Source organism: Hypanus sabinus, chromosome 27 (assembly GCF_030144855.1).
Source record: "Hypanus sabinus isolate sHypSab1 chromosome 27, sHypSab1.hap1, whole genome shotgun sequence".
Classification (NCBI taxonomy): Eukaryota; Metazoa; Chordata; class Chondrichthyes; order Myliobatiformes; family Dasyatidae; genus Hypanus; species Hypanus sabinus.
In genome coordinates, this window is record NC_082732.1 from 35,522,063 (window position 1) to 35,544,664 (window position 22,602).

At 41.7% G+C, this 22,602-nt stretch overlaps 1 protein-coding gene across 2 annotated transcripts in view; it reads right to left on the reverse strand.

The window, feature by feature from the left end:
• The window catches only part of acot7 (acyl-CoA thioesterase 7), a 276,045-nt gene that overhangs the window by 158,336 nt on the left and 95,107 nt on the right, over positions 1-22,602 (reverse strand). For both annotated transcript variants that reach the window (XM_059952220.1, XM_059952221.1), the window contains exons 5-6: positions 10,997-11,111; positions 2,533-2,619 (exon numbers count right to left, since the gene is read on the reverse strand). In XM_059952220.1, coding sequence (XP_059808203.1) covers positions 2,533-2,619; positions 10,997-11,111 — 202 coding nt within the window. The remainder of the gene's footprint in view (positions 1-2,532; positions 2,620-10,996; positions 11,112-22,602) is intronic.

A 22,602-nucleotide genomic window follows, 5' to 3' on the forward strand; every position in this document is an offset into this window, starting at 1 on the left:
AACCATGAGGGAAGTGATAGGCAACTGGAGAAAGACACACAGTGAAACTGGGATAGGGTATGGAAGGGGAGGGAATTACCAGAAGTTGGAGATTTCAATGTTCATGCCAAGGGGCTGTAGACTACCCTGACGGTATATGAGGTGTTGCTCCTCCAACCTGAGTTTGGCCTCATCATGGCAGTAGAGGAGGCCCTGTATGGACATATCAGCATCTCCAAGTTTGTGGATGACACAAAGCTGGGCGGCGGTGTTAGCTGTGAGGAGGATGCTAAGAGGATGCAGGGTGACTTGGATAGGTTAGGTGAGTGGGCAAATTCATGGCAGATGCAATTTAATGTGGATAAATGTGAGGTTATTCACTTTGGTTGCAAGAACAGGAAAACAGATTACTATCTGAACGGTGGCCGATTAGGAAAAGGGGAGGTGCAACGAGATCTGGGTGTCATTGTACACCAGTCATTGAAGGTGGGCATGCAGGTACAGCAGGCGGTGAAAAAGGCAAACGGTATGTTGGCATTCATAGCAAAAGGATTTGAGTACAGGAGCAGGGAGGTTCTACTGCAGTTGTACAAGGCCTTGGTGAGACCGCACCTAGTGCAGTTTTGGTCTCCTAATCTGAGGAAAGACATTCTTGCCATAGAGGGAGTACAGAGAAGGTTCACCAGATTGATTCCTGGGATGGCAGGACTTTCATATGAATAAAGACTGGATCGACTAGGCTTATACTCACTGGAATTTAGAAGATTGAGGGGGGATCTTATTGAAATGTATAAAATTCTAAAGGGATTGGACAGGCTAGATGCAGGAAGATTGCTTCCGATGTTGGGGAAGTCCAGAACGGGGGGGGTCACAGTTTAAGGATAAAGGTGAAGCCTTTTAGGACTGAGATAAGGAAAAACTTCTTCACACAGAGAGTGGTGAATCTGTGGAATTCTCTGCCACAGGAAACAGTTGAGGCCGGTTCATTAGCTATATTTAAGAGGAAGTTAGATAGGGCCCTTGTGGCTAAAGGGATCAGGGGGTATGGAGAAAAAGCAGGTACAGGGTTCTGAGTTGGATGATCAGCCATGATCATATTGAATGGCGGTGCAGGCTTGAAGGGCCGAATGGCCTACTCCTGCACCTATTTTCTATGTTTCTATATCCAAATGGGAATGTGAAGCAGAGTTGAAGTGAGTGGCAACTAGGAGATCCTATCTGTTATGGCGGATGGAGTGGAGGTGCTCGACAGAGCGGTCCCCCAATCAGCGTTGGGTCTCACCGATGTAGAGGAGGTCATACTGGGAGCACCAGATACAAAAGATAACCCCAACAGACTCACAAGTGAAGTATTGCCTCACCTTGGGGCCCTGATGGTGGTAAGAGAAGAGGTGTAGGGACATGTGTAGCATTTACGCTTGCAGGGACAAGTGCCAGGTGGGAGATCCGTGGGGAGGGACATGTGGACCAGGGAGTCGCGGAGGGAACGATCCCTGCGAAATGCTGCAATTTGCATTCCAAGCAACTGGTAAATGTATTACCATAATACTTAAATAATCATATACTTTAGCATTTTATACAAACATTATAATTTTATCACAAAGTAAAGACATTGATATCTCTGCACCCTTGTTGTTGTTTGTGCTGCTGGACTAAGTTCCAATGAATTAGAAATTTAGTAATTCTGTTCCTATGTCTTACGGATATAGACCAAAGTCTTATGGTCTCACAGAAACAGAATTAGGCCATTCAGCCTATTGACTTTTCTCTGCCATCACATCATGACAGCTCAACCCCATTTCCCTGCCATCCCCCCCAGAACCTTTGACACCCTTATTAGTTAAGTGCCTATCAACCTTTAAACATACCCACAATTTGGCCTTCACAGCCGGCTGTGTTAAAGAATTCCACTGGTTCACCATCTTCTGACTAAAGAAATTCCTCCTCATCTCTGTTCTAAACAGATGTCCTTCTGTTCTGCAGCTATGCCCTTTGGACCTAGACTTTCCCTTCAGAACAGAGATGAGGTGCATGTAATATATGGATCTATTTCTTTTAGAGCAGTGACGACTCCCCCCCACCTTAACACTACATATTGATCTGTTGCCTATGCATATGCATTGTTCTCTCCCCCTCTCTCTGCAACGTGAATACACCAGTCAGTGCCATCTCCTGCGGGCGTGCTTTTACTTAATTGATATGTAGCTGAGCACAGACACAACAGAGGAACTTCTTTATCCAGAGGGTGGTCAATGAGTGAAATTTTTTGCCACACACTGACACGGAGGCCACTTGAAAGGGCCGTCCTTGTACTTTCAGGTTGTGCCCTCTGGTCCAAGACTTCCTACTATAGGAAAAACCCTCTCCACATCCATTCTGTCTAGATCTTTCAATATTTGATAGGTCTGAATGAGATCCCTGTTCCCTCATACTTCTAAACTCCAGTGAGCACAGGTCCAGAGCCATTAAACGCTCCTGATACATTAACCCTTTCATTCCTGTCAATCTTCTCTGGATACAGAGATAACAATAACAGATGGAACATTATGTTACCTCCTTGCACAAAATTGTGCAACGCACAGTCCGATGGTCCCACAAGATGAATTAGACTAGATTGGCTGTAGCCCACTGTATATGGCTCTGTAATACAAGAAAGTAAAAGAAGCATATTAAGTCATTGTTACTGGTACTGAACTACACCCACCAATGTATGATCATTATTTGACAAACTTGTCAATAAAGGTGGCTTCCAAATAACTCAACGCAAATTACTGTTTTCATAATATCAGATTTATGGCTTGTCAATCAAATGCGATCTATGAAAAACAGAATCTACCTTCATTCTTTGATTTACAAAATCAAATCTTTAAGTAAAAGTTCAGAACTTGAATTGGTTTGGCAAAAGGTACTCTGGGAATTTCGGTTGTTGGATTCTTATGCACGACAAATTCGTTATGATGAAAAATAGCTGCATGAATTGAACACATACCCTAAAAATCATTGCCATTTTGAGGGGAGAACCAGCTTCCCCTCTATGGACTCTGTCTATACTTCTCACAGCCTCAGTAAACCATTCAGCACAATCAGAGACCCAGCCCACCATAAGCTTCCCCTCTTCTCCCCTCTCCTGTCGGGCGCAGAAGATAAAAAAGCCTAAAAGTACATCCCACCAGGCTCAACGGCAGTGTCTATCCCATTGTCATCAGACTCTTCAACAAACTTCTAGCTATTGGCCTCACAACCCACCTCATTATGATCTAGCACTTTATCACTTACCTGCTCCGCACATTTTAGTAGCTTTTACACTTTATTCTGCATTCTTATTGTATTACTTTATTCTACCTCAAAGCACCGTGTAACGATCTGATCTGTCCAACAGTATGCAAGACAAGCTTTTCACTACATCTTGGGTCATGTGACAATGAGAAACTAATATCAATACCACTGACCAAATATTCAGAAATCAACAGTTTATAAATTGAGAATATCTCCATATAGCTATCAAAATCATTGTTATTCCTTTTAATTGCTTGCTTATGTGTCTAACTTCTCTTAAATTTATATTCAGTTTACTGGTTCATAAAGCAATGGACATAATTTTCCAAACTTAATTCTGTATAATTATTTAACAGAGTAGTTCCATTTTTCCCTACAACACAGATGGCAGCTATTCAGCCCACTAAATATATACTGGCTCTCAGAATATTCTTATTCCTTCAGTAATTTTCCTTGTAACCCCTTCTCTTCACATTCCAGTCAACACCTTCTCACTCCCATGATTCTACCTCTCAACTACAAACAAGATGCAATTTTCAGCAGTCAAGTAACGAGCAACCAGACATCATTAGTATGTTTGGTGGAAACTGGAAGATCTGTCACATGAAGGACATGCAAACTCCACACAGTCAGCACTGGAGATCATGATTGAATCCAGGTTGCTGACACTGTGAGACAGTAGCTCTACGAGCTGTGCAGCTGAGCCACATATGCTAAAGATCAGCTTTATTTGTCACATGTACATTAAAACATTGAAACATACAGTGAAAAGCATTGTTTGTCTGCATCAAATCCAATCAGCAAGGATTGTGCAGGGCAGTCCCTAAGTGTCACCACACTTCCGACGGCAGCATAGTATGCCTACAGCTCACTAATCCTAACTGGACACCTTTGGAATGTGGAAGAAACCGGAGCATCCAGAGGAAACCTGCATGGTCATGGGGAGAACAAACAAACACTTTACAGGCAGCAACAAGAATCGAACCCTGATCTTACAGCTGGTACCATAAATGCATTGTGCTATCCGCTGTGCTACTATGCCGCCCAAAGGTACCATGCTGCTCAAGATGCATGTCCAAATTCAAGCACCTCTTCACACAGCGTGAAAGTTTTACAGTTAGCAAGTTATTTTAAAGTTCATCAGTCAAGAAATGGCCTATCAAAATGGATTGCCACATGCCCAATCTTCGTTCAAATTAGCTGATGTTATCCAATTGAAACTAAATGGATGAAAATTCTGTAGAGTCCCGAGTGACAGCAGTGAGAGACTCACTGGTTTCACTCCTACTCATGTCTCTGTAACATTTCTCAACATCTGCAAGGCAAGTCGAAGAGACAATTGTCTAATATTTTTGAGAAATAATAAATACACTTCATGTAGAGCTTATGAGAAATGAGCTCCAGAAAAGAACACATTCCTCCAATTTTGTTCCATAAATTTTCATTGTTCTTCCTCTTTGATCGCTGTCTGTCAATACCTGCCTTAGTGCTGGGCGAAGATATACTGGGCTTAAATTTCTAATGCCATTAACTATCAATTTCCTTCAGAAGAAGATCAAATTTAAACCTATGTCAAAGCCAGAGAGATTTTAAGTGATATTAAATGATCTCTGAAATCAACTGCAGCAGTTCAAAATTCCTAAGCCGGATCCCAAATTTAATTATAATCCAGATGGTTCAAAGCCAAGACAGAAAGAGATAAATTAATTCTGAGCATCCCAAAAGAACATAATTTGTTACTTGTAATTGAAAGCACCCACAGTGAAGTCACCTACAACCAAGGTCTCCAAGGCTGCAATGTCACCTAAAAGGATTCTCACAAGGACAGCCAACTACTGAGCTCATTCAGATTAAATACTTGTAAGGTTGTGGTGATCTTTTCAGTCTCTGTCACATTTACCAGAGCCAGAATCCAAGTTTGGTGATAAATCTTGCTGGATAGCCAAACATAGTGGCTTTATCAGTCACTCATATGCAGTCACAAAGTTCTGCAGACCAAATGTAAACAAAGAAATGAACAAATGCATAAGTAGGCGCCTGGAAAATTGCAAATGTCACCCCTCTCCTTGGTGGGTTTAGATGAACAGCAGAACCAGAAAAGTTTCAGTCAGCAGTCCTGTAAATAAGCAATAAATTCTAAGGGGGTGAAATCCTACACTGTAGTATGAATAATCCTAGACCCAGTGTGGAAACTTCAGTGAAAATTGGCCTCTCCATCATAGAAACAGTGGCACAGGAGTGTAGAGGGTAGTACGGCAGCATAGTGTAACGCTATTGCAGCACCAGCGACCCAGGCTCAATTCCGCCACTGTCTGTAAGGAGTTAGTACATTCTCCCCATGACTGTGTGGGTTTCCTCTGAGTGTTCAAGTTTCTTCCCACGTCCAAAGACGTACAAAGTTAGCAGGTTAATTGATCACATTGGTGTAATTGGTCTGCACAGGCTAGATGGGCCAGAAGTGTTGTATCTCTAAAATAAATACAAACATTTGTAAAATTAAATCAGCTTCACCCCACCCCCTCCAGCCTTCTCCTATCATTTTGCATTTTCCCCTCCCCCTCCTACTTTCAAATCTCTTACTATCTTTCCTTTCAGTTTGTCCTGATGAACAGTCTCAGCCCGAAATGTCGACAGCGGTTCTCCCTATAGATGCTGCCTGGCCTGCTCTGTTCCACCAGCATTTTGTGTGTGTTGCTAAAATAAATCAATGTTTTGCTTAAAATAAAAAATCCTCCAAGAGGACCACAACCTTGTTGCTGGGTTTTGAGGCGTGCGCCCCTCAATGACCCAGACAGCTATGCTGGCTGGGTTCAGAAATTCATGCTTCAGCTCTTGGTAGGGTCACCCATGCCAAACAGCTCAAAGGGTAGAGGCCAGAGTAAGTGTTCCATCAGTCCTCTGGGTTCAGGCATTCAGCTCAGGGCTAATATCTCTGATCAGTCAAACAAAACTATTACAGAAACAGCAATGAAGAATCCTGAGTGTGATGGTATTCCCGAGCCTCTACTGTGTGACTGACAGTAGTGACAACCAAGGAAGCTACTGACATGATGAACACTGCCAGAAATGGAGGACCTTCACTGCTACCCTAAATGGCAGTGGCATAACAGGCAGTATGTATGTTAAAATAACGACGTACCAGTGGAGAGTTAGTGTAAGTACATAAAGGTTCAGTCAGATATGGGATAAAACTAAAATTAGTAAAGGCAGGTGAAGAAAATATCCAGCAACGTGATCTAAAAACCATAATAAATTGAGATGAGAGTACAGTGAGCTTGAACATACACTGATTGATTCATTCATTTATTTATTTACACAGTGAGACACAGTGGGGAATAAAGCCTTTCTGCCCTTCGAGCCGTGCTGACCAACAACCTTCAAGCCTAATGACGGGATGATTTAGACTAACCAATAAACCTCCCAACCAGTACATCTTTGGACTGTGGCAGGAAACCAGAGCAATCAGAGGAAACCCACACGGTCACAGTTCTGAGTCGTTGGTACTGTAAAGCATTCTGCTAACCACTATGCTACTGTGCCTTAACAGTAAAGAATGGCAATCACTCTAAAGGGAAGCTTATGTTGGGTTGTTTGTAAGAAGATATTAAAGAATAACATATTAATACAATATATCAGTATCAGCCATACAGCTTTGTTATGCCAAGGCACAACTGCAGACCAGACTGCTTAAAATGATTACTGTGACTGCCTAGCCTTTTCAGTCATATTTATGTGGTTTTAGCTCTTCACTAGGTTTTCCAATGAGAATTCTCTCCATCTGCATGGGAAAGGAAACAGCGTAATCACAATCACAATCGCTGCGTAATCACAGCGTAACAACCAGAAATTCATATTTTATTGCTCTGTACTTTTTTTCATTACTGCTGTAACTTGAGGGTACTATAATACTGGAATTATTTCTCCTTTAACACGAATACATCATGACACATTTCGCATTCTATTCCCTGAACCTATTCCTATGCTTTTTTGAGATAATTTAATGTACACTCAGTGTCCACTTTATTAGGGACTGCCTGTACCTAATAAAGTAGTCACTGTGTACGTTCATGATCTTCTGCTGCTGTGGGCGGCTCCATCCACTTCAAAGCTCCAAGTGTTGTGCATTCAGAGATGCTCTTCTGCACACCACTATTGTTAATGTTTGGTTATCTCAGTTACTGTTGCCTTCCTGTCAGCTTGAACGAGCCTGGCCATTCCCCTCTGACCTCTATCATTAACAAGGTGTTCTTTTCCCCCCAAAAAACTGCCGCTCACTGCAATTTTTTTTGTTTTTCACACTATCCCCTGTAAATTCTACAGAATGTTGTGTATGAAAACTCCAGGAAATCAGCAGCTTCTGAGATACCCAAACCACCCCTTCTGGCAAAATGGTCAAAATCACTGATCACATTTCTTCCCTTTTCTGATATTCGGTCTAAACAACAACAGAACCTCTTGACCATGCTTGCATGTTTTTACATACTGAGTTGCTGCCACATGATTGTATTAATAAACAAGGGTACAGGTGTAACTAATGAAGTGGCCACTGAGTGTAACGTCCCATACAGAACTTGCTATAGAGTTTTGAATCTTAAAAACTATTATGTACTTCTCTAAGGGAGTTTACAATAAAGAGCAATAGTACAATGGGACAAAGCTTACCTTTAGACTGTCGGTCTGCCAGGGGAAAGTAGTAATAAACAGGAAAAAAGTAAACTACTGTTAATATAATTCAAGAAAACTGGATCTATCCTGTTGCTCAATTTTAAATAGTGAGAAATTAAACATACTTTGTGAATTAATTCAAAGTTCAAAGTAAATTTGTTATCAAAGTACATATATGTCACTATACACAACCCTGAGATTCATTTTCTTGTGGGCATTCACAGTAGATCCAAGAAACACAACAGAATCAATGAAAGACCACTTCCAACAGACCAGACACACAGCCAATATGCAAAAGAAAACAAACTGTGCAAATACAAAAGAAAAAAAAATAAGCAATAAATATTGAGAACATGAGATGCTCTCCACTCCAGTTAATCTACTTAGTTGTAAACTGTGGCTGTAATTATTCACTAGAGCATAGGAGATTTAGATATTTTATAGAGGTGCAGAAAATTATGAGTGTTATAGATAGGGTAAATGCAAGCAGGCTTTTTCCACTGAGGATGGGTGAGACCAGAACTACAGGTCATAAATTAAAGGTGAAAGGTGAAATATTTAAGGGTAACCTGGGGGGGAAATTCTTCACTCAGAGAGTGATGTGTATGTGCTGTGAATTGCTGGCAGAAGTGCTGAATCCAGGTTTGATTTCAACATTTGAGAGAAATTTGGTGGGCTATGGTAAAAGTGTGGATCAATGGAACCAAGCAGTGTAACAGCCTGGCTCATAGTAGATAGGGTGAAGTACTCTATGATTCTAAGTTTCACTGCATGGGAGCTATATTATGTCCCAGTGGACTGCACATGGGAAAGGAAAAAGAAGTATGAAGCGGGAGAACATGCGTACTGATAAAAGTTTAAACTGTTCACACAAAATACCTCTACAAATTTAACCAGGGTTAAGGCTTCTGCTAAAACAGCAGATGAAATACAGTAGAGTTACCCTATGGAAAATTCAGCACAAAAATTCTCATTGATGTTTACCCACACTAAATTAAATAACCTAACATCCCATATCCTTTCTTGATAGCAGCTTGACTGTGCTTTGACGTCCTGAGCACACTTTATTCTATCATTTCAGATTCGTGATTTCTCTATGACGCCATTTCCCCATGATCATTACAATCATTATGGTTATTTCAAGTCAGTAAGTGCAGACTTATCTGCATTAATTTGTATCTAAGTCCCTCTGCAGTTTATTGCTATCTTCCATCATTCTACAATGCCCATGTCAATCACCTACATTAATAGTCATGGCTTACACTGTAATGTGCTGCTTTGAGCTCTGAAACATGACTGAGTCATGCAAGATGGTGGAATATAATTCAGGTCTTCCTTTTTTTAGCGAGCAGTGAGGAGAAAATTGTGTTCTTGTTTTTTATTCACAAGGGCCAATTCTCTGAGTTCATGTTGCTGCCAGAAAGCACTGCCTGGCAACCATGCCTGGAGGAAAATCAAGGCCAGCAGATTCCTGATCTCCAGATACTCTTTCCCAAAGGACAAACCTCTCACAGGCAGCACAAATGCGGACAATGGGCCCTATAATCTTAAACCCCAACACTATCCTATCTTTTGTAAAAAAAAATCAAATATTAGTCAGCTTTAAAATGGAACATTTTATATTAAAAAAAAGTTTTGAGTTATTTATCAGTGCTTATTGGATTACTGTGAGAGCAAGTAACAGGATTATATATACCACACACCTACTTACAAGATTTATGAAGGAAACAATGCATTTTCAACTGTTGTTGTCTCAATAAGTATGTGGTTGCTTGTCAAAAGTAACCATCCAAAATGCTACGGACAATAACTAGAAATGTATATTCTTGAAATTACAGGCATATTTGTGGTTATATGTGCAAGGAAGTGATGTTGGCATTATTGAAGAGGTAGGAAGTGCAGTGCCATTTCCATACATAGTCAACATCCTTGTGCTGTAATGTTAATGCTGAGACCCTGGGAGAGATCAGTGACTAAGCAGAAGCTTGTGACTTGGGAAAATGTACTCCTCTTCTTCATACTTATCAACGTCACCCTATTCAGCATGCTCCATACTTCATTGTGACTCAAACTCTTCTGCTATTTATGTTAATAAGGGTCATGACCTCCTTAAAACAATTAAAAATCCAAAAGCACGATGCTGCTGAGAGTGCATAATAAAAACAGTATTGCTACAAGTACTCAGCAGGACAGGTAGCATTTGTGAAGACATGATGCTTCAGACTGATGAATTCCCATCAGTTCTGGCCAGCTAAATATTTCCAACATTTTTGGTGTATAATTTAAAGAGAAAAAGAAAATCTCTTTATTGAAAGCATAGACAGAGGAATATAATGTTCTATGTTGTACAAGGTAATCCCAAGAATTTTATTGAGCAAGATCATATTCAAACTAATTTCAAAAAATTTGTACATTGTGAATGGCTGATAACAACCCACATATTGCAATTATTTATTGAACTTTTAAGCAAGCTTACAAATTTATGAGGATATACTTGGAATTCTTTAGCTATTGTGACAAAGAATATTCCTATAAAATATCAAGTATAACTGCTGGCCATGGGGTTCTAAGGGTATAAAAGATTACTGCATGCCCTGGAGTCACACAACCGTTTCATCCTGCATCAACAGGGATTTGCTCTGGGAAAAGGTGCTCTCTGGCAATGGATCTATTGGTAGCAGATGAAAACTCCAAGCTTTCGAAGGCAGAAGCTTGAGTTTTGTGGGAGGGAAGCCAGCAACTTAATGTTGTGGTCAGAGACAATGGGAATTAGGCACAACAGGAGAGAGGCTACATCGGTGCAGCCACCTCATCGCAGGAGGAGAGCAGGTTACGGGTGCTGAGGTTAAATCGAAAAGCAGGAGAGAAACAAGACGCCTTGAAATTAAACCGTACGCTGATTTTGAAGATTACCCGCAATATAAATGTTAATTTTTTACTACTAAGATGAGGTTTCATTTAAGTCAACAGCAGCAAATCTGAAAATCTGTATATAGCCTGGTGTTAAGGACAGGAAATATTTCTCTCACAACTGTTTCAACTTAGAAACAGAAATAAGCTTGATTGTGCAACTTACCCACATTAATGGCAGGAAAAATTATATCACCATTCCTTTGCTTAGTTTCAATTCGGTCCAATTTCTGCGCTTCATACCGCTTTTGACCTTCCTCTCGCTGTTCTGGACTTGAATACTTTTGAGAGGGGTAAGGGTTGTAAATGGGAGGAACAAAAAGTTCAATGTTTAGTTAATGTAAACTTTCTTTTACAATGCAGCATTTCTTTTTATCATTCTTGAACATCAAACCCATTGCAATATGCCAATAACTCCTCAGAGAATAATTCTGAAAATCAATGACAATAGTGATTTATACTTAAAGAACAACTTCACCCTCAAGATGCCTCCCATGAGTATTCACATTAGAGTGAGATGCAAGTTGATCAATGCTAAGGAAGCGGTTTTTAAGGTTGCAGAAAGAAATGGTAGAGTGAAGGTTTGAGGGAAGGAATCCCAAATTGTAAGCCGTACAACTATAAAAACATGCAAAAAAAATAGCAACAATAAGTCTAGTGTCCTCTGAAGTCTGCTCTGCTATTTAGTAAGTTCCCAGTGTTCTGACAGTAACCTCAACTCTACATTTTCATCTACTCACAGTGACCTTTTACCTCCTCGTTGATGAACAGTCTATCACTGCCTCGTAAAATTGACAGCCCTTTAAGGAAGTGAAAGTATTCTCAGGGGTCAGATATATAAATATTTGGATAGACAGGGACTGATTAGGAATAGTCAACATGACTTTGTGTGTGGCAGGTCATGTCTAACCAATCTTATGGAGATTGTCAAGGAAGTGATCAGGAAAGTTGGTAAAGGCAAAGCAGTAGATATTGTGTTCATGATTTTATCAAGCTCTTTGACAAGGTCCCGTGTGGGAGGTTGGTCAAGAAAGTTTAATCACTTCGCATTCAAGATGATGTAGTAAAGTGAATTAGACATTGGCTCGTTGGCTTTGTGGGAGAAGGCAGAGAGTGGTAATAGATGGTTGCCTATCAGTCTGGAGGCCTGTGACTAGTGGTGTGCTACAGGGATTGGTGCGGGGTCTACAACGATGATCTTGAAGATAATGTAGTAAGCTGAATCAGCAAATTTGCAGATGACACCATGACAGGAAGCACTGTGGCAATGAGGAAGGCTATCAAAGCTTGGGGCAGGATCTAAGCCTGTTGGAAAAAAGGGCTGAAAAATGGCAGATGGAATTTATTGCAGACAAATGTGAGGTGTTGCACTTTTAGAGGACAAATCAGAATAGGACTTACACACTGAGTAGTAGAGAGCTAAGAAGTGCAGCAGAACAGATGGATCTGAGAATATAGATCCATAATTCCTTGGAAGTTGTGTCACAGGTCGATAGGATTGTAAAGAGAGCTTTTGGCATATTGGCTTTCATAAATTAAAGTACTGAGTACAGCAGTTGGTATGGTATGTTGAAGTTGCATACGATGTTGGTGAGGCTCGATTTGGAACATTGTGTGCAGCTCTGGCCACCTACCTGCAGAAAGGATATCAATAAGGTGGAAACAGTGCAGAGAAAATTGACAGCGATGTTTCCAAGACTTGAAGACCTGGGCTATAGGGAAAGGTTGAATAGGTAATAGAACATAGGAGAATGAGGGGAGATTTGATAGAGATGTACACAATTATGAGCCGTATAGATAGAGTGAATGTAAAAAGGCATTTTCCACTGAGGTTGGGTTGAATAGAACTAGAGGCCATGGGTTAAAGGTGAAGGTGAAATGTTTAAGGGGAACATGACAAGAAACTTCTTCACTCAGAGGGTGAAACAAAGTGCCAGTGCAAGTGGTGGATGCAGGGTCAATTCCAACACGTAAGATAGGTACACGAATGAGAGGAAATGAAGGGCTATGGTCCCAATGCAGGTCGATGGGACTCAACAGACTGACATGTGGACCAAAGGGTCTGCTTCTGTGCTATGGTGTGCTCTGACAAAGACCAATGATATTCTGAGAGAGAAAAGATCACTTCACATGGGCAATCTTTAAACTTTAAACAGTAAGTCTTGTTCTGGATTTCTAAATTTCAGAAGACGATACATTGTCTCCACAATTAACCTGTATCTTTAAAAAAAAACGCAACCCCTACATTGTGCATTCAAACTAATGTGCAAGATACACTGGAACATTTTGGTAACACATCACATAAAATGTCAGCACTTATAGATTACTGCATGCTTCGGTTTTCTGAGTATACAGTGCACCAATAAAATTCCATAGTTAAAACACATTATACTGATAATTTACTAACAAGCCTTATTTATAAGCCCGTAAATTTCCAAGATAGAGCACAGGGTTCATTTCAACTTTTGGCACAGTATGGAATGAATAATGGGTGAGTACACCAAGCTGCTTCCTGAGCAACAGAGTCTATGTCACAGTTGCATTGCTCAAACAAGGTACATGACTCACACTAATGCAGAGAGGCATTCTAACAACTGGGGCAGATAGTAAGATTGCTGACAAGGTTATGCAGGGTGAGGTGTAAACAGCAAAGTAACAGACGGGGCCCCGACCCCGACCCCGAGGCCGGCGGCGCTCACGCCCCGGGCCGGCTACACCGTCAAGGCGGCCCGCAGCCCGGTCGGCACCCTGGAGACCTTCATTGGATTGGGCACCATAACTGTCGCGATGCTGGTCCCAGCGGGCTTTTTCCTCGCCAACATCGAGAACTTCAGGAAACGGGACTGATCTGCTGGCAGGGAGCTGAACCGGAGACTACACTCCACTCACCCTCTCAACTGGGGATCCCATCTGCCGACATTCCAAATGCTCAAAAACCCGTGGCCGTCTCACGAGACGGCTGCCTTTGAATGTGATGTTAAATGCCTCACCTTGTTGAACTGATGCTGATTAAATTAAAATTAAATTTCTGGGAAAAAAAAAGTAACAGACATTTTTGTGGACCCTGTAGGAACATCCTTCCTACTGATCCCAAAAACACTGATGGTGACAAGGAATTTTAAGTCTCACCTAAGAAATTCAAGATTGATTATTGTCATTCTTCAGTAAACAAGTGTAAAGGAGAACAAAGGAGTTATTGTTACTCTGCATCTGATGCAAAATTAAAAAACACAATCAGCATAAAATATACAATAACTATAAATATAAAAGCAATAATATGTATCACAATATACGCATAATTTTCAAATGTGGCCATTTATACATATATTGGGTGGCGAGGTGGAGATACATCTCTACCAAAGGAGGTGTAGTGCCAGCCGGTGGTATAGAGGCATCTGCACCGGATTTTGAGGCAAGTGGTCTTGGGTTTGAATTGGGCGGCTCCTTGCACACTTTCCATCCATGCTGGGTTGAGTGTTGAGCTAGCAACTCGGCCACGATAAAAACAGACAAACGCTAAAGAAACGGCAAAGTTGCTGCCCAATGCGCCACAAAGTGCAGAAAGGAACACCAACAACAACAAAGTAGGTATAAGGCACTCTTTCCTTCCGCTCGCCTGCAGGTCACCATTGGGCGAGGTGTAGCACTGATTGGGATCACACGGAGCCATGGGATCAGATAGTGGACGGTCGTATGAGCAGCTGATGCATATCACAAGTCCTGGACATGTGAACCCTGACGCCAGGCAGACAGTCTCTGAAGAGAATTGATAATGGCTGGGGTTACCTGTCTTGTAAAGACACTGTCATGAAGAAGGCAATGGCAAACCATTTCTGTAGAACTTGCCAAGAATAATCATGGTCATGGACCACGATTCACCATGTCATAAGACAGGGCGCATAATGATGATGATGTTTATATACGCAAGATTAACTTACATACATAGGCTGATTGCATGTACCTAAAATGAAATGAGGTGCAGTTATATCTGAACATAAAGTGACTCTGACAGGAAATGATAATGACTGAGGCAATGGAGTGGTGGTGGTGGTGGGGGGGGGGGTGGTTGCTGAGGTAGATTAATGGGTGGAGGTGTTGAAATGCCTGAAAGCCTGGAGTAAGTAACTGTTTTTGAGTCTACTAGATGATGTGTAGCTTTTTCCCAGATGGGAGTAGGACAAACAGTCTACAAGCAGGGATCTTCATGACAGGACTCTAGCAGTTTTTTTTAAGGACCACCAGCTTGGCTGTTGCAGCTAATGAATACAATTCTACATTAAATTACACTGTCTTTTCTACAGCGCAAGAGCAAGGATTTGAGTTCCGTGTAAACCTCATCTTTGAGTTTGACAGCAATGTTCCCAAAGTAAAAACAAGGCTTCCTCTTGACATTATTAGGTCATGGGAACTGATCTGGGTGTGAGATGTAATGGAAATTTGGAGTAATAATGGGAGGACTGAACCAAGCATTCAAAGTTCAATGAGGGGGCATGCAGTCTGGTGCTGATATAAAACCACACATTCTTCAGAGTGGAAGTACCTCATTTTTTGGAGGCGTTATTCTGGGGAAGATACAGTTACACTGGCATTTTCTGGATATTTACCAAATCTTTTCAACTATATATTTGCACCGCAATTTATAATATTATTTAGTTGTTTAAGTTCTGCAGCAAGGTAGGATTGATAATCATGGACACATTTCTATCCAGTTATGCTGATTGTGCATCGATCATCATTTTTTTAAAAATCCTAACAGATTGGCAAAATATCTACATTGAAATCCTTCCTTTTCTGTAACAACAAATATGCACTTCTGGTCAGATAGGAGGGAGCATTCCTTTAACAAAAAATTAAACAAAACATGGTCTCTGTGGATGTAAAAACTATGAGACAATAAGAGAAGTTCAAGTTCATTGCCATCTGACTGTGTGTGTGTGTGTGTGTGTGTGTGTGTGTGTGTGTGTGTGTGTGTGTGTGTGTGTGTGTGTGTGTGTGTGTTAGTTATTCATATATATATATATAAAACAAAATTCTTCTGGACTACAGTGCACCCACAAAAGATGTATCACACAATGCACATAAAGCAAAATATTACCATAAATAAGTTAATAAATATATAATTCAAAATGCATGCAGTGAGCAGCACAGGTAAACAGTAAACAGGAAACAGCTTGTGTCCTAGAGACAAGACTTCAGTGATGACAGGGTATTCATTAGTCTCACAGCCTGGGGGAAGAAGCTGTTACCCTCTCTGCCAGTCCTATTCCTGATGCTTCTGTACCTCCTTCCTGGCAGTAGTAGGTCAAAGAGATTGTGGGATGGGTGATAGGAGTCCTTGATATTGATTCTGGCCTTTCATCTGAAATCCTGCAGGTAAATGTCACAAATAGGGGGGAGGAGACACCAGGGATCCTTTCAGCAGTTTTTTTACTATCCTCTGTAGGGTCTTGCGATCCAATGTCTTGCATTGTCCAATGATGCAATGATGCAGTACAATGATGCAGTCAGGTAAGTTGTCAGAATGTGGGGCAGAGAACCTTGCACACTTCAATCTCCTCAGAAAATACAGGTGCAACTGTGCCTTCTTCACAAGTGAGGAAGTGCTGTGAGTCCAGGTTAGATCAGCTGTTATGTACACACCAGGGAACTTTGTGCTCTTCACTCTCTCTACAGAGAGCCATTGATGTGTAATGGAAAGTGATCGACCTGTGTCTTCCTGAAGTCCACAATCATCTGTCTTGTTCATGTTGAGACTCAGGTTGCTGGTCTCACACCATTTCACAAGCCTCTCTATCTCCTCCCTGTATGCCAACTCATCATTGTTGATGATGAGGCCAACCACTGTTCTATCATCAGTGAACTTGATAATCTGGTTTGAGCTGTATCTGGCAGTGCAGTTGTGATTCAGCAGTCTGAACAGCAGTGGGATAGGCACACAGCCCTGGGGGGCATCAGTGCTCAGCATGATGGAGCTTGAGATGTTACTGATAACAAAACCATAAGACATAAGAGCAGAATTAGGCCATTTGGCCCATAAATTATATTCCAACATTCCATTATGGCTGATTTATTAACCCTCTCAATCCCATTCTCCTACCTTCTCTCCATAACCTTTGACACCCTGTCTAATCAAAACCCTTTCAACCTCCTCTTTAAATATGATCAATGACTTAGTCTCTACAGCCATCGTAGCAATGAATTTCAGAGATTCGGTGAGGAAATTCCTCCGCATTTCTGTTCTCAATGGACATCTCTCTATTCTAAGTCTGTGCCTCTGATCCTATCCATCCGGTATAGGAGCCATCCATCCCAAATCCACTCAAAACACACCTTTCAATATTTGATAAGTTTAAATGACATCACCCTCTCATTCTTCTAAACTCCAGCGAATAAACAACCAGATCATCAAATGCTTCTCATACGATAACCTTTCATTCCCTGAATCATTCTCATGAACATCCTTTGAACCCTCTCCAATGTCAACACATCCTTTCTTAGATAAAGGGCCCAACATTGCTCACAATACTCCAAGTGTGTTCTGACTAATGCCTCAGCATTATATCCTTGTTCTTATATTCTAGTACTTACGAAATGAATGTTAACATTGCATTTGTCTTCCTTACCACTGACTCAGCCTATGTATATACTTCCTGACTATGTATCTATTTCCCTACACTATATTCCATCTGCCACAGCTTTGCCAATTCTCCCAATCTGTCCAAGTCCTTCTGCAGATTCCCTGCTTCCTCCACCTACCTTTGTATCATCTGCAAACTTGGCCACAAAGCCATCAATTCTGTCATCCAAATCACTGACCCATAACATGAAAAGAAGCGCTCACAGCACCGACCCCTGTGGAACACCAGTAATCAGCGCCAGCCAACCAGAAAAGGATCCCTTTATTCTCACTCTTTGCCTTCTGACACTCAGCCAGTCTTCTAACCATACTTGTATCTTTGCTGTAATATCATGGGCTCACGTCTTGTTAAGCAGCCTCATGGTAGCACCTCATCAAAGGCCTTCTGAAAATCCAAGTAAAGAACATTCACTGACTCTCCTTTGTCTATCTTGACTGCTATTTCCTCGAAGAATTACAACAAATTTGTCAGGCAAACCATGCTAAATCTGGCCTATTTTATCATGTGCCTCCAAATACCCTGAAGCCTCATTCTTAATAATGGACTCTAATGTCTTCCCAACCGGTGAAGTCAGGCTAACTTGCCTAGAATTTCCTTTCTTCTGCCTCCCTCTCTTCTTAAAGAGTGGAATGACATTTATAAATTTCCAGTCCTCCAAAACCACTCCAGAATCTAGTGATTTTTCCAACTTCATTGATAATACCTCCATAATCTCTTCAGCTACCTCTTTCAGATCCCTGGGGCATAATCCATCTGGTCCAAGTGACTTCTACTTTTCAGCTTTCCAAGCACCTTCTTTGTAATAATAGCAAAGGCACTCACTACTGGCCCCTGACACTCCAGAAATTCTATTATACTGCTACTGTCTTCCACAGTGAGGACTGGCGCAAAATACTTATTAAGTTCATTTGCCACTTCTTGTCTCCCCATTATGACCTCTCCAGCATCATTTTCCAGTGATGTGATATCCACTCTTGCCTCTCTTTTACTCTTTATATATCTGATAAAACTTCTGGTATCCTCTTTTATATTATATTTTATATTTTACATTTCATCTTTTATCCCCTTATGTTTTTTCTAGTTGACTTCTGTTGGTTTTTAAAAGCTTCCCAATCCCCTATCTTCCCGCTCATTTTTGCTCTATTATATGTCTTATTTTTTGCTCTCATGTTGTTTTTGACTTCCATTGTCAGCAATGGTTGTATCATCCTTCCTTCAGAGTATACCTTTTTCTTTGTTATGTATCTATCCTGCATTTTCCAAACTGCCCCCAGAAACCCAGCCATCACTGCTCTGCTGTCATCCCTGCTAGTGTCTCCTTCTAATCAATTTTGGTCAGCTCCTCTCTCATGCCACTGTAATTCCCTTTACTTCTCTGTAATACTGATAGATTACACTTTAGCTTCTCCCTCTCAAACTGCAGGATGAATTCTATCATATTATACCTCTGCAGGGCTCCTTTGCCTTAAACTCCTGAATCAAACCTGGTTCTTTGCACAATCCAAAATTGCTTTCCCCTAGAGGGCTTAACCATAAGTTGCTCTAAAAAGCCATCTCATCAGCATTGTATAAATCCCTCTCTTGTGATCCAACACCAACCTGATTTTTGCTAGCAACACACACAAAATGCTGCCTGACCTGTGGAGGTCTTCCAGCATTCCATGTGTGTTGCTTGGATTTCCAGCATCTGCAGACTTTCTTATGTTACTGATTTCCCCAATCTACCTGCATATTGAAATCCCCCCATCACTTTTGTAACATTTCCCTTTTTACATTTCTTTTATATCTCCTATTGTAATTTGCATCCCACATCCTGGTTACTATTTGAAGGGCTGTATATAACTCCCATCAGGGTCTTTTTACCCTTGCTGTTTCTAAAGTCTACACACGAGGCCTCTACATCTTCCAATTGTATGTCAACTCTTTCTAAAGATTTGATTTCATTGTTTACCAAAAGAGCCACCACACTCCCTCCACATACCTGCCTGACCTTTCGATACAATGTGTATCCTTGGATGTTAAGCTCCCAACTATAATCTTTCTACACAACTCAGAGATGCTCATGTCTTATCGAGCAATCTCTATTTCCACAAGAGCATCCACCTTATTCGGTATACTACCTGCATTCAAATATAACACCATCAATCGTATATTCATCATCCTTTTCAATTTTGCACTCACGTTACACTTCAACTCATCCCATTACTGCAATTTTGTCCTTCCACACAGTGACACTACACACTGCCTCTGCTTGCATGCCAACTACCCGATCCTCAGCTCTATTCCAGTTCCCAACCCCACTGCCAAATTAGTATAAACACTGCTCAACAATTCCAGTAAGGCTGCCCACAAGGTAATTAGTCCTCCTCGGGATCAAGTGTAACCCACCCTTTTTGTACTGTTCATACCTTCTCCAGGAGAGATCCCAATGATATTGGGATCAAAAGGCTTTTGACAAGGTCCCACACAGGAGATTAGTGTGTAAACTTAAAGCACACGATATTGGAGGTATGGTATTGATGTGGATCGAGAATTGGTTGGCAGACAGGAAGCAAAGAGTGGGAGTAAACGGGACCTTTTCAGAATGGCAGGCAGTGACTAGTGGAGTACCGCAAGGCTCAGTGCTGGGACCCCAGTTGTTTACAATATATATTAATGATTTAGACGAGGGAATTAAATGCAGCATCTCCAAGTCTGCGGATGACATGAAGCTGGGTGGCAGTGTTAGCTGTGAGGAGGATGCTAAGAGGATGCAAGGTGACTTGGATAGGTTAGGTGAGTGGGCAAATTCATGACAGATACAATTTAATGTGGATAAATGTGAGGTTATCCACTTTGGTTGCAAGAACAGGGAAACAGATTATTATCTGAACAGTGGCCGATTAGGAAAAGGGGAGGTGCAACGAGACCTGGGTGTCATTGTACACCAGTCATTGAAGGTGGGCATGCAGGTACAGCAGGCGGTGAAAAAGGCAAATGGTATGTTGGCATTCATAGCAAAAGGATTTGAGTACAGTAGCAGGGAGGTTCTACTGCAGTTGTACAAGGCCTTGGTGAGACCGCACCTAGAATATTGTGTGCAGTTTTGGTCCCCTAATCCGAGGAAAGACATTCTTGCCATAGAAGGAGTACAGAGAAGGTTCACCAGATTGATTCCTGGGATGGCAGGACTTTCATATGAAGAAAGACTGGATCGACAAGGCTTACACTCACTGGAATTTAGAAGATTGAGGGGGGGATCTTATTGAAAACGTATAAAATTCTAAAGGGATTGGACAGGCTCGATGCAGGAAGATTGTTTCCGACGTTGGGGAAGTCCAGAACAAGGGGTCACAGTTTAAGGATAAAGGGGAAGCCTTTTAGGACCAAGATGGGGAAAAACTTCTTCACACAGACAGTGGTGAATCTGTGGAATTCTCCGCCACAGGAAACAGTTGAGGCTGGCTCATTGGCTATATTTAAGAGGAAGTTAGATTTGGCCCTTGTGGCTAAAGGGATCAGGAGTATGGAGAGAAAGCAGGTACAGGGTTCTGAGTTGGATGATCAGCCATGATCATACTGAATGGCGGTGCAGGCTCAAAGGGCCGAATGGCCTACTCCTGCACCTATTTTCTATGTTTCTATGATCCAGAAACCTGAAGCCTTGCCCCCTGCACCATTTCCTCAGCCACATATTTCTTGTCCAAATCATCCTATTCTTACCCTCACTGGTGCATGGCACAGGCAGCAGTCCAGAGATTACTATCATGAAAGCTTTACAGCCTTTGTTCATCCTGCAGCATGTGGGAAATCAGGGATACTTCCAACGTGTCTGACGACTACGTGTGCAGGAAGTGTGTCCAGCTGCAGCTTCTGGCAGACCGCATTGAGCGGCTGGAGCTGTGATTGGATTCATACTGGAGCATCCACAATACTGAGAAAGTTGTGAATAGCACATTCAGTGAGTTGGCCACACCGCAGGTAAAGGCTAAACAGGCAGAAAGGGAAGGGGTGGCCACTAGACAGCGTAGCAGTAGGCAGGTACAGCAGGTGTCTCCTGGGGTCATCTCCCTCCTAAACAGATATACTGTTTTGGATACTGTTGGGGGAGATGTCTCATCAGGGGAAAGCAGTAGCAGCTGAGTTCATGGCACCATGGGTGGCTCTGCAGCACAGGAGGGAAGGAAAAGGAGTGGGAGAGCTATAGTGATAGGGGTTTCGATTGTAAGGGGAATAGATAGGCCCTTCTGCGGCCGCAAATGAGACTCCAAGATGGTACGTTGCCTCCCTGGTGCAAGGGTCAAGGATGTCTCTGAGCGGCTGCAGGACATTCTGGAGTGGGAGGGTGAACAGCCAGTGGTCGTGGTGCACATAGGTACCAACGATATACGTAAAAAAACGGGATGAGGTCCTACAAAGGGAATTTAGGGAGTTAGGAGATAAACTAAAATGTAGGACCACAAAGGTAATAATCTCTGGATTACTACCAGTGCCATGTGCTAGTCAGAGTAGAAATAGGATATTTCAGATGAATATGTGGCTTGAAAAAAGTGCAGAGAGACAGAGGGGTGTAAAATGAGGGTAGAAGCAAAATGTAGTAAGGTGAAAAGTAAAAGTGGCAGGCAGGCAAGTCCAGGGCAAAAAGCAAAAAGGGCCACTTTTCAACATAATTGTATAAGGGCTAAGAGTGTTGTAAAAACAAGCCTGAAGGCTTTGTGAGTCAATGCGAGGAGCATTCGTAACAAGGTGGATGAATTGAATGTGCAGATAGTTATTAATGAATATGATATAGTTGAGATCACAGAGACATGGCTCCAGGGTGACCAAGGATGGGAGCTCAACATCCAAGGATATTCAATATTCAGGAGGGATAGACAGGAAAGAAAAGCAGGTGGGGTACCATTGCTGGTTAGAGAGGAGATTAATGCAATAGAAAGGAAGGACATTAGCATGGAGGATGTGGAATCAATATGGGTAGAGCTGCATAACACTAAGGGGCAGAAAACGCTGGTGGGAGTTGTGTACAAGCCACCTAACGTAGTAGTGAGGTTGGGGATGGCATTAAACAGGAAATTAGAAATGCGTGCAATAAAGGAACAGTAGTTATAATGGGTGACTTCAATCTACATATAGATTGGGTGAACCAGATTGGTAA